A 13,654-nucleotide genomic window follows, 5' to 3' on the forward strand; every position below is an offset into this window, starting at 1 on the left:
GGTCGCTCAACACAACAAAAACGAAAATGTTGCAGGCTCGGTTTGATTGAGCCTGTTCATGGACGGTAGTGGAAATGCATGCTACCGTCCACGCCCTCTAGACCCGGGTTGAGCAGAACTCAACATTTACACATGCTAAAAGTACAAAAAAAAAACAATTTAGAGACATCCGCGGATGTGTTCATACGGCGGTGCACATGGAACCTTCAATGCTACACTAGTGTGTAATTCCATGAAAAGCGGCATATGGTCCCCAGTTAAAATAATGGGTTTGCTCTAAACGATAAAACAATGAGCAGAACTAAACAAACTGGAATTTAGAAAGGGGGTCTGAGGTTATGGAGCCTGCATATCACAGGAACTGCCAAAAGACAAAATTAAAAAGCAGGCACAATATCCAAGGGGCGATTAAACAATACCAAAAGCTATGAAAGCGGGAGTCACGTTTAAAGACAAAAATATTTCGTGGATGCAATAACTATCATTCGTGCACTAAATTGATGGTTTAGCTAAAATACAAAGTGGACAATTATGCAAAACTTACACTACACTAATTACTTTATGATGTTTAGAAGAATACATCATAAATATATTGTTGCTGTGGGTTAAGGTTGAACAAATGATCAATGTTTATGTTTCGTAGCAGTTAAGCAGTTAACAAATATGCCAAATGGAGATAAAAGAACAACAAAATATGTTTTGTTGAAATTGAATGTGTTCTTCAAACAGATATAAATGAATGCTCCCGAACGGACGAATGCGACCACGTTTGTGAAAATACCATTGGAAGCTACCGATGTTTGTGTGAACCTGGGTTTAGACTAGATTTAACTGACAGAAAATCATGTATAGGTTTGTTTATTTTCAACATTTCACGGCACAAAGAAGTAAAATGCAATTGTGCCAGAATACTTATACTACTTCTTAGTGTGCTTGTCGATCCGCCTAACATCTATGCTTGTAAACGATTTTGGTTGGTGTGTTCACAATTGTAACAAATACCCAGTGTATTCAGTAATTGTACTTACTATAGAACAGTTTTACTATGTCTATTTTGAGTGATGTAACTGTAAACAAATCATCTGACGCATCATATTTGTCTCACATGTGGTTATTGTAGACGTGAACAAAAGAATAGTTATATTTGTAATTATGTGGCGAAGTAGTATAACACTTGCGCTAAGTAAACTAAAAGAAGGTTGTTGAATTGTTTACTCATGTTAGCCAAACCCTTTGTTAAATTTTGATTTGAATTGAAATCAAAGATATATCATGAATTGAGCTTGCTAACAATATCTAAAGGAAAATTTGTCATAGATACTAGAGGTCACAGACGTCTTAAATATTTCAGTTAATTCTGAATGCAGTCAGACAGCTATCGAAAACTGTGGCAAAAATGCATCATGTTATATTAGAAATGGAGTTTCTGGTTGTATATGTAACAAAGGCTTTCATAATGCCAACGAAAGATGTGATGGTAAGACAAAAAAGTTTACAGTTTAAAAACTTAAAAACTATATAAAAACAAATCTGTTTTGAAAAATTTTCTGCAAACCAAAACCTATAGTGGTTGATGTATGAATATGTAATATAGAAATATATGAAAATACAAAGACAGGAGCTTGTTTCTTTTTGTTTCATTTGTGTACACGGTTGATCTTTTATTGTATTCTTTACGAATACGTGTAAGATGTATGAAATTATATGATCTAATTGTTTTCTATAGATATAGACGAGTGTATCTCAGAAAAACACGGATGTTCACATAGTTGCAACAACACGGTTGGCGGTTATAAATGTCATTGCCCTGTTGGTTTTTCCTTGCAAACTGATATGGTGACTTGTACAGGTATATTCAGTAAAAATAAATATAATTTTCAAAAATAAAGTAGCGTTAGGGCACGAGTATCATTCACGTGCACATATTGTTTCAAGAAATGTAAAAATGCTTTATTCAAAGAGTTATTGTTAAAATGTCTGCATAAATCTGTATTTGTAAAAAAGACTTAAAGTTTTATGACAAAGTAATACAAACAATTATTGATTTTAAAACAAATGTTGACTCCAGAATGTAACGAAGGAACATATGGATCTAATTGTACATCGAAGTGTACATGTGTTCCTGCAAACACTTACACTTGTGATAGAAAAACAGGACACTGCAGCTGTATGCAAGGCTGGAAAGGAAAGATCTGTGATCAGGATATTGACGAATGCAAACAAACTCCTAACTGCCCTGTAAACTCGCATTGTGTAAACAATAATGGAAGCTATGTGTGCAAATGTGAAAAGGGGTATATTAAATCGAGCAAAGGAAACTGTGAAGGTATTGTACATTTACCTGTGCATTTTCCTCTTATTGCCTTTCATACCATACAATTGGTACTGACTAAACAATGGTGTTTTTCACAATAAGTTAAGGTGAAAATTCATGATGGAAAGATGAAAACGAGTTTACTTTTATTTGATTTAGACCATACTTGCACAAAACCAAGTATCAACATAAAGAATTGCACTATTTTAAAGAATGAAGTAAACATGAATATAAATTGAATTTTTTTCTGAAGAATGTGGGAAGAGACATTATGGAGATAACTGTGTTGAAGAATGTAGATGTGATTTCCAAAACACAGACTCATGTAACCATATCACGGGAAACTGCACCTGTAAAAAGGTAAGACACTGTTGTATATGTATTGTTAATCATGTAAATTATGACCCACGTAAGTGAACATGCCATTATAATGAAAAAAACTTGCATAGCTTTAATGGATCTAACATCCTTTATTCTTAAGTTTATATTATAGATTAATATCTTCTCTTGTATTGTATTTCAGTGTTTCATAGTTGTGATGCAAATATTATACGATTCAAAGTAACTTTGTATTATAGTTGCTTAACGTATAACGGCTTCTTGTAAAGTAATATTGATACAATAGTTTGTTCACGTAAAGATAGCATTCAAACACCAAAATTTCAAAATTTTGCAATGCTGATATGTATATGTCAAAGGGCTGGAAGGGCAACACATGTACGGAAGATATTGACGAATGTAAAGCGGATACTGATCCATGTGGGGAAGTTGCAAACTCGATATGTAATAATACTGTTGGATCATATGCATGTGTATGTCAACGTGGATACACTAAACAAGACAACGGATGCAAAGGTAACTAAATAGTACAGCACTACATTGCACTTTTGTAATGCTACAGTAATCACAGGACGCAAGTGTAGTTTAATTTTATATTTATATATATATATATGGATGGTATATATATATTTTATATTAAACATTTTTGCGCCAATAATTCGACAATCTCACTCTAATTTTTTTAATCAAGTCGGGTTTGAAAAGGATCAATTACAAAACTAGTTTTTAATATAGTGGTTACCCTTTAGGAATAAGAACAGAACTTTTGTTTAATACAATTACATTAGTTATTTCTCATTTGTCTTTCATTCGAGTGTAATCATATATCAAAACCGACTGTAATTCAGGTAAATATATCGAAATATAGTAAATATCTGCATAACGGTACAAAATATCCATATTCATTAGAGTCATTAATATAGTAATGATTTATTAATCATTCATTAAAGTAACAATTAAATTGTTGTATTATTAAATGAAAAACGTTCTATTGACTAATCTGATAAAATTTAAACGGGTATCTATATCATCTTGAATAAAAAAAAACAATAAAGAATTTAGAGTATTAAAAACTAGAAGAAATTTACTTACACTTGGTAGCGTGAAACACGCAAATAGTTTAACATTTGTCCCTGAACAATGTTTTTTTTTTTTTTTTTTTTTTTTTTTTTAATTGCATATTCTCTTGTTGCTTAGATGTCGATGAATGCTTACTCGGTAGAGATGTCTGTGAACAACAGTGTGTCAATACCATTGGAAGCTATAGATGTAAATGCCAGAAAGGTTTTAAAGGTTCCTGGAACAACTGTTCACGTATGCATTCGCACTTTTTCGATTGTAATATTCATATATATCAGTAAAGTACAACATGGTCACACCAGATAATAGGAACTGTATCATCTTATTCTGTTCTATGAATTCTTTGCTGGCAAAATAATAATTGTCACAATACCATGTCCATTTGCAAAGAATCGGCATCATATGCCATCTAGTATAACATTTCAATTTTTGGTTTGTAACTTGTTATGTCGGTGGTTAAAACATCTATTGAATTGCGATGTAAATATGGCATTCATACGTGGTTAAACAAATGACAAAATGCTTCAGAAATAATTTTCTATACTTGTCTTAGCCTAGCACATATTTGATCTGTTATGCAATTTTAATAGCCCAGTTGTTAAATAATAAATTTTATGTTATAGAATGTACTGACAATACCTTTGGAGAAAATTGCACAGAAACCTGCAACTGTAATTTGGCAAATTCGGTAAAGGTCAGTCAGACTTGTGACACTGTTAGTGGAAAATGTCAATGTAAAGCTAACTGGAAAGGCAATACCTGCGATACAGATGTTGATGAGTGTAGCGATGGTATACACATATGCAAAGCAGAGGAACACAAGGGGTGTCACAATACTCCTGGATGGTATCTTTGTGAATGTTTAAGAGGCTATTCGGACTCCAATGGGACTTGTGTTAAAGGTACTATTTAACAATTTGCTATACGTTCATACCTGCAAACATTAAATGATTGTTTATTTCAAGGTAGGTAAGATCCTTGTAAAAAAAAAGTGATTAAGACACCTGTTTTGTTATAATTTAATACATTCATATGCGGTTAACGTTTCTTTGTTTTTTGTTTGTTTTTTTCTTTTTTGCTTTCTTCTTTCTTTTTATAATTTTTAACAAACGATATTGACTGCTCTTTAGTAGCGCGGGCGAAGAACCTTTCATGATTTTAAAGTTTCCCTTTAAGACTTGACTTGATACATCGTATTCTATATTGATGAAGATCTTAAAGTCAAAACAGGAGAAACTACATTCATCGCGTGACATGGGAGCTTGGTCCCTATTTCTTTATTATTCAGAAGTTATTTCTATGAACCACAACATTAAATCCTGAAATTAATTGACTGACTGTTTCCAAAATCGGATAGTTTTTAGTAAGTAACACTTTCAAAAGTCAGAATATCAATGTTTGCCTTTTTTTGTGTAACATAACTTCCTAAATGAAAAGCATTTTTCTTGAATACAAGTCATTGTCAAATCTGAAATTTATATTTCTATGTATGTGTAGGTATTCAATCATAAGACGCGTTAATATCATTATAACTTCGTTTACTTTTTCAGTTGAGACGGAAACAAAGCCATCGGCAAAACCAGGTCAGTCATATTTCTACTTCATATTTTTACGTATGTACGCTCTGACGTCAGAGGCATGATTGTACTTTGCCCTACTTATTGAAGAATAAAGTGTTTTATCGTATTGGAACGGAATACACAATTGCTCATTTTGTTTAGTATCACAATGTATATATGTGGCGTATCGTATTAAATCAAAACTTGTCTTGAATTTTTCATTTTTGTTCCAGATGTCATTTCTAGCAACATTTATAGATATTTTAATCATTGTAAGCATGGCTTTCACCCTTGCAAATATATATGAAACAAATACAAACTGTACTACATTCAATAATAATATCAATTTTATTTAGAAATTTCATTTTAAAATACTTTGTACACACATCTTTTATAATATGATATTCACCAAAATAGAGGTTAATATACATTTTAAGTTTAAGACACTTTTTCAATATACATACCATCGGCATACTACAAGTATAAAGTAAAAGGACAACAAGATAATTTGTACAAAGCACTAAGGTTACATTTATGATATATTATACATATGGGTTTATGGCCTTCTGATTAAACGAACAATAAAACTATATATCAAATATCTGTAAATATGATAATTACAAAAAATACTGTTTTATTATTTTGCTTTTCCATTTTAGCTTCCTCTATAGTTGTGGACTTAAACGTGACTATTGATGTTAAATTACCCACTGGTACTAACATTGAAGTAGGAAAAACATACAATGAGATTGAAACGGATGTTAAAGCTAGCGTATGTGTAGTTACTAATTTGACGGGTTTCAACATACAAATAATATATGTTTGATTATGTACAACTGATATGAAAAATATGTTACGTTTCACATTTTGATGACCGTTGTATTTCAGCATAATGATCTTTTCGTTCGTCTCTTTTTTATTATTATTATCAAAGTACATTTCTATTACACTATTATATATACACGTTAAATAATGTTTTCCTCAGATATTTCACACATACCACAAAACAACTGCTATTATAATTAAAAAAAATGAAAATGAAATACAGTCATAAAGCAAACAAGATATAGACATTAATTAATCACAGATATATGGCTAATCGGTCAGTTTGCAAAGATACTTTTAATGTGACATTTGCATTTATTTTACATTGTACAGGTATGTGCTGTCGTCTATAAACCAGTGGTTGTTTTTTTTATTTGTTTTGTTTTCGCAAAACAATACATATTCATTATCGTCAAGTGCATTACTTTAACACAAATGATCTTTTTTTTAATTTAAACTAATAAATAAATTATATCCGCTTATAGAGGTCTTATAAGATTTATTATGGAAAACTGTCTTGCAGCAACGTTTTGTATATTTCAGCTATTAGAATTATACAGTCGATTCACAAAGGCAAAGATAAGCATTGCTATCAACGATATACGGTATGAACTTGTAACCAAGTGAACACCGATATAGTCTTGGCAACAATATTCGATATATCCATATATATGCACTCAATGTGCATACCTTATCATATTGTTAAATATATACATGCTTGAGAAAAATGCGCAATAAAGTTTTCACTTCCTTAGTTTTTATTATGACTGTTAAATTAATTTCACTCGTTTCAAATTGGTCTATATGCACTATGATTCCTTTATGATTTTAATTCTGATAAATTGGATTTGCAGATTATTCTATCAATATAAGTTAAAAAACACAATATTTCATATGTATCATCGAATGAGACAAAGAGGTCATCAAAGCGTTCTATAGATAGTCTGTTCAATAAGGAAAGCAAGTGGTCTATTCTTTACTACAAGATGTAAACTGTTAGAGGAATAAACATGAACTTACATTCTAAAAAGTCTTAGTAATATTATTATTTGATAAAAGAAATTGATTCTTAATTTAACAAATATTCTACACACTATGGAATAAGAAAACGTTTATATGAATGTAACAATGTTAGCATCAGCATGACTAATTAAATGTAAATCAAATGCTTACATGTATTATGTGATTGAAAATGTGCAATTATTTATGAATTACAGAATCGGCAGTTTGATAGTGGTTTATACAGTCATCTATGAAGAGAATGATTTAAATGTCGCATCAGCTCTCACAAAAGCCACGATAGAACTTAGCAGAGAAACTTCCATTACTTTCCAAGGAAAGAAATATAAAGTTTCAACAGGTAAAATGTGTTGACATTTAGCCTTTCGCTTTTGTTGTTTTAGACAGGTACACCGTATATTTATGCTCATCAGTCTGATTTAGACAAACTTAAATTTTGATGTATTTGATTACTGTGTTTGTACTACAATGGTCCTCGTAGGACTCAATTATTGCTTTCATCAGTACCTGAAAATGGTGACATGTCGCTATTCAAGAGTGAGTAAACTAGCAAACAAAGATAACCTCAGTTATTCTTTTTTTTTCTATTACAAACGCATATAAAGGTATTGAACCGTGTTCGGTTTACCTAATGTCAGTTGGAAACTGTGATGATGGGTATAAGTGTGTTGTTGAAAAGGATGTTCCGATATGCAGGTACGAACATAGGCATATTCGTCAATTTCGTCTTTGTCATTTGTGCTTCCCTCATCCGGTTCTGCATTTAGCTTTAACAAACATATATGTTTATTACGATACGCAAAATATATTTATATTTAACAAAGCTAGCCTGGGTATAATACACACCGAGCATAAGTGTTAGCTTCAAGTCATTTACAAGCAAACTTGGGGACGGTTAAAATGAGCTGATATAAATGTAATGTTTGACACATGAGAAGTGTTTCTTTAAGTAGTCGAATCTTTCGTTGAAACATCTCATTATACTTTTCACAGAAATAGTAAATATTTTTATAGTGTACAGACTCTTCTTATTTGTAAATTTTAATGGTTTCACCTAGCGGAAATATCTTCTTCTTTGAGCAATCCTGTGACTTTAGAACATGGTAGGGATAAGAATGAGGTTAGGTGCACCATAAACCGGTTTAAGCTCCCTAGTGGTTGTTTTGCCACTGACCGTTCCAAGGCGGCACCCCGCTGAGTTCCTTTATTCGTGATTTTTGTCCTATTGGATATTCTTCCTTGTTTGTATGGTTATGTTAATTGTTTTTTACAGACTGGAGAATAGCCAGTGTAAGTAAAATTTGTTCTTACATTTTAAGCTAAATATAAAAGAATCGCGCTTTGTTTACATATTGTATACATTTATATAAATTCTATTTTACTGAAATTTCATCTTTCAATAACTGTATTTAAATAACATTTTAGTTTGCGACTTTTTCTCCTATATGGAAAATGTTCAGCCCTAAGGCTACTTATTTAATGACTGTACTTTATATATTTATTTTCCAAGTTAATTTACCAATTATAATCGGAGCATCTGCCGGAGGCTTTGTTCTTATTGTCGCAATGATAATCGTGATAGTGTGCCTACGGAAGAGAAGACAAGGACAAAAGCTAGATCAAAGATTACGAAGGTATTTTCTGTTCCGAATTTATTCGTGTTAATTAAGTGGTTTTCCTCGAGATAAACCCGATTGTGATCGCGGATACCAATGTTTCATATAAGAGAGGAGTCCTTGTTTGGACAACACTGACCACTGGAACTTGGTAATCATTATGACCGAAAATATGAATGTAATATGATTTTAATATATAATATAACTACACAAACTTAGTTTCTCAGCTTAAACATTTCGGCCTGGGTGATTCCAATATTCCCGCTTTCATAGCTTTGTGTATTGTGTAATCACCCATATTGGATATGGTGCCTGCTTTTTAATTTTGTCTTTTGGCAGTGATTAAGATATGCAGGCTCTATAACCTTAGATCTCTTTTCTAAATTCCAGTTTGTTTACTTCTGCTCATTGATTTTTCATTGAGGGAAAACCCTGGACCATAACCCGCTTTTCATGGAATTACACGCTAGTGTATCATTGAAGGTTCCATGTGCATCGCGATATGAACATATCCGCGGATGTTTCTAATATTATTTTTATTTATTTTTATTTTTTTTGTATTAGAAGCATGTGTAAATGTTGATTTCTGTTCAACTTGGGGCCACAGGGCATGGATTGTAGCATTAATTTCCACTACCGTCCATGAACAGATTCAATCAAACCGAGCCTGCAGAATTTTCGTTTTTGTCGTGTTGTCCGACCTGTGCAGTTTCCACTTTTTCTTTTTTTAATCATTTAGCAATTATGTATAAAATAGTCATACCTGTTGCTCTCTTTCGGGGCAATATCATTACAACCTCTTGGATAGCAGAAGTCTCCGATTAATCCCAAATATTGGCTTATTTCAAATTCACTGGATGAAGTCTTGTGTATTTTAGACTGACAACTGCTTCAGATTTGGCTAAAAGTAAAGAAGGAATGGAACCGCCGAAAGCAGAATCAAATTACTATCACATAATGAAATGGCAGAAAAGTAAGATATTATAAATAAGTTTACAGTTTTTTGTGTGAAGTAGTTATTACTTAGTTAAATCAAAATACCTTTTGTAGTATAGTTTAATAATCTTCTTTTGGTTTTATTGTTGGTAGGAACCAATTTCTTGTTATTCTCTTTACAAAGACAAATTTTAAATGTTAAATCTTTTACTGAACTTAAAGTGGAATTATATGCATTTTTTAAGTAAAAATCAAGCTTAAATAGATGTGCATGTAAAAAGGATGGAGGAAATTATAGCTTTTAACCCAACATACCAAACTCTTCCTGTTACCAGTTCAAAATAATAAGTTTCGATCTATGAATTTTCTTATTTTGACTGGGGCAGTCTTTTTAAAAAAACGTCAAACTGCAAGCAGGAGTTGCTTCCCTTCTACTTCAGAAATTTCCATTTTCAGGCAAGGGAGATCATTGCGCAGAAGATTGAAAAAATATCTATTATTTTATCTGTCCGATTTCTTTGTTTTTAAAGCATCAACTTCAAATACTAATACGGCATTATCGTTAATTTAACACATCTAAATGCACAGCAACCGAAAATTGCTTTTATAGAACACTCACCCAAAACACACTATATGCAGTATTAGATGCACATAATGCCACTTTAATACAAAGATCGATAACTCAAACAATGCAGTCTCAGCTAACAGATATTTATTTCGCCTGACAGACCTGCAGGAACAAGACGAATCAAAGTACATGACCTGGAAATCTATGGCTTCACGATTTACAGTGGCATCGGCAGCGGAAACTGTTGTAAGTATCTTAGATGCAAAGTCGTAAATCCATAAGTATGCTATGAAACGAATTTATTTTGTCTCTTTCAGTGTGTTTATCTATAAAAGATAATGTTAGTATACATTTATGTAAGTACAACACAGTATTCCATTATTTTAGCATTTAATTGCTGGTTGTTTAGATAATCTAGGAAAGATTGATATTTTAAACTGGTTAAAATTAATATTTTAGAGAACATTTTCATACAGAAAATAACATAAAATGTCAAATTTATTGCAGTACCGGTATTACAAGAATTAATATTTCCAATGTCTAATATCAGCATTCATGAATTTTCTTTCCAGTATGACCAACCATATCAGATTCCGCGAGCAAGAATTCAACAATCCACCATTCGTGAAAACGATTATCTGACATTGTCGTAAACTATATAAAAGATGTAACTAGAGACATAATATATATTGAAAAATATTTGCATTAGTTAATCAGATGTAAATTTTATAACAGTTTTCATATCATTTTCCTGTGACTTTTCTAAAACATCTTAAACAAACATTGTGATATACCGCTCTTACTAGTTGACCTGAAGACGAAGAATTACACCATCTATATCAACATTGATCATAATATATTCTAGAATATAAATTCCGCATAAACAATATATTGCGTTGTGTTTATACTTTTTCATTTTGATTTAGTTTTTATAGACATAGTAAAATTTAAATGTTTTCTAAAGTTTTCGTTCATGGAAAGGGTGCGAAGTACCCATCTTTACAGCAAGAAAACACTTTCTTCATGTAAATAAATGAGCGTTTGATTGAAATGTTATGATTTAAACACATATGTAGAGCTTTTTGTCTATGTATTTATATAAAATAATATGTTAAAATTTACTGTTAATGACCTTGCATGTGCTTCTTTCAAAAACTGTTGGTAACAGACATAGCAAATGATTCATTATTGTTATATCGAAATTGAAACGTGTTTGCTAAAGATATACGGTTGCTAGTGCTTTACTTTTTAGCTCGACTTTTCAAAGAATAGTAGAGCTATTGGACTCACCCATGCGTCGGCGTCGGCGTTGGCGTCCCGATTTGGTTAAGGTTTTGTATGTAAGCTGGTATCTCAGTAACAACTTGTGGGAATGGATTGAAACTTCACACACTTATTCACTGTGATAAACTGACCTACAATGCACAGGTTCCATAACTCTATTTTGATTTTTTACAAAATTATGCCCCTTTTTCGACTTAGAAATTCTTGGTTAAGGTTTTGTATGTAAGCTGGTATCTCAGTAACCACTTGTGGGAATGGATTGAAACTTCACACACTTATTCACTGTGATAAACTGACCTACGTTGCACAGAATCCATAACTCTTTTTTGCTTTTTTACAAAATTATGCCCCTTTTACGACTTAAAAATTATTGGTTAAGGTTTTGTATGTAAGCTGGTATCTCTGTAACCACTTGTGGGAATGGATTGAAACTTCACACACTGATTCACTGTGATAGACTAACCTACATTGCACAGGTTTCATAAATCTATTTTGCTTTTTTACAAAATTATGCCCCTTTTTCGACTTAGAAATTTTTGGTTAAGGTTTTGTATGTAAGCTGGTATCTCACTACCCACTAATGGGAATGGATTGAAACTTCACACACTTGTTCACTGTCATGATCTGATATGCACTGTATAGGTCCCATAACTCTACTTTGCTATTTTTTAAATTATGCCCCTTTTTCGACTTAGCAGTTTTTGGTTAAGTTTTTGTATGTAAGCTTTTATTTCAGTATCCACTTATGGGAAAGGATTAAAACTTCACGCACTTGTTCACTTTACGAGCTGATAAGCACTGTGAAGGTTCCATAACCCTTTTTCCATTTTTACAAAATTATGCCCCTTTTTCGACTTTTGTATTCATTCAATTGACAAGGCTGTTGAATAGTCGAGCGTTGCTGTCCTCCGATAGCTCTTGTTTAGTTCTTTACTAACTATGAAAGACAAGCCAATGACTTTCCTTTTTTATGCTGTTCTTTAAAATATGTTCCTAGCTTATCATTCATTATTGATAAGAATTTTATACAATGTTCTTTTTGGGTTTTTTTTAATTTGTCACCTGAGTCTGCCTGCAAACACGTTATAACCACCAAAGTGGTATTAGACCTATAGGACTCGAGGACAGTATCAACACTAGCGTGATAACCATTATTAAACAATAATTAATACCTTAAAATATTCACAGTATATATTTCAGCACTAATATACTCTAACAGTTGTGAAAGATAAGTCAATGTTTCTCTTTTTATTCTGTTCTTTGAAACGTAGCTTATCATTCAAAATTGATAACATTTTTATACATATATATTTTTTTTTAATTTGGCCATTGCATTTTACCATCCTTATACTTTACAACCACTTAAAACAGCATATTGGTGTTAGAGCTGTAAAAGTGGAAGTCACTATCGACAAATGTGATCTTTCCAGTACTAAACAATGATTAATGCCTTAAGATATGCAAAATATATATTTCATTACTTATATTGTGACATTTTCATTTATGTTTTTATTCATGCACTTTCTTCTTAATCTATTTTTTGAGATTTTGACTTGTAAAAGAAGTATCCCAGAGAAATTAAAATTCGTATCATAGTCAACTTGTGTCAGTTTGTGTTTTGTTTTTGGTCATGATTTTCAGTTCCAAATGAACAGTACCAAAATTGCATATGTTACCAATTTCAGAAATAAATCACTTCACTTACCATGTACAAGGACGTAAACTTCATAATAGGATACGCTATACTTCTTGTAAGTCGAGTCCATCTGATGTTTAAAACAGCTGAATTAATACCAATAACACATTTTTAAATATTTCAAGATCGGATGTAGTGTTGTGAATGTTGCTTGCCTGGCTTCTGATGATTACTCATGTTATAAATATTATTTCCGCATATTTTCAACCGCGGGCAGTCGATGGTATTCCATGCAATCTTTATTCAGTCGTTATAGGGACTTCTTTGACTGTGTGGTTAAGTAACACTACCTCTCACAGGTTTTGCTTAGATTAAGAATTTTTAACTTTATCTGTCCATGCCTGATATAAACAGCTAAATAGCTCCTCAACAATCAAAAGAGATATTTAAGGTTTTACAGGAGATAATTCTTACCAG

General features: G+C 31.9%; 1 protein-coding gene across 1 annotated transcript in view; it reads left to right on the top strand.

Annotated features, from left to right (window-relative positions):
* Positions 1–13,228, top strand: part of LOC123541782 (uncharacterized) — a 48,175-nt gene extending 34,947 nt beyond the window's left edge. Inside the window, exons 39-56 of the mRNA XM_053531720.1 lie at positions 730–852; positions 1,352–1,477; positions 1,727–1,849; positions 2,069–2,326; positions 2,568–2,674; positions 3,013–3,169; positions 3,851–3,967; positions 4,357–4,635; positions 5,284–5,316; positions 5,952–6,064; positions 6,661–6,722; positions 7,335–7,477; positions 7,731–7,833; positions 8,411–8,427; positions 8,648–8,771; positions 9,632–9,726; positions 10,418–10,503; positions 10,830–13,228. Coding sequence (XP_053387695.1) covers positions 730–852; positions 1,352–1,477; positions 1,727–1,849; positions 2,069–2,326; positions 2,568–2,674; positions 3,013–3,169; positions 3,851–3,967; positions 4,357–4,635; positions 5,284–5,316; positions 5,952–6,064; positions 6,661–6,722; positions 7,335–7,477; positions 7,731–7,833; positions 8,411–8,427; positions 8,648–8,771; positions 9,632–9,726; positions 10,418–10,503; positions 10,830–10,910 — 2,147 coding nt within the window. The 3' untranslated portion in view covers positions 10,911–13,228. The remainder of the gene's footprint in view (positions 1–729; positions 853–1,351; positions 1,478–1,726; positions 1,850–2,068; positions 2,327–2,567; positions 2,675–3,012; positions 3,170–3,850; positions 3,968–4,356; positions 4,636–5,283; positions 5,317–5,951; positions 6,065–6,660; positions 6,723–7,334; positions 7,478–7,730; positions 7,834–8,410; positions 8,428–8,647; positions 8,772–9,631; positions 9,727–10,417; positions 10,504–10,829) is intronic.
* The last annotated feature ends 426 nt before the right edge of the window (positions 13,229–13,654 follow it).

The sequence above is a fragment of the Mercenaria mercenaria genome, chromosome 19, assembly GCF_021730395.1.
Source record: "Mercenaria mercenaria strain notata chromosome 19, MADL_Memer_1, whole genome shotgun sequence".
Classification (NCBI taxonomy): Eukaryota; Metazoa; Mollusca; class Bivalvia; order Venerida; family Veneridae; genus Mercenaria; species Mercenaria mercenaria.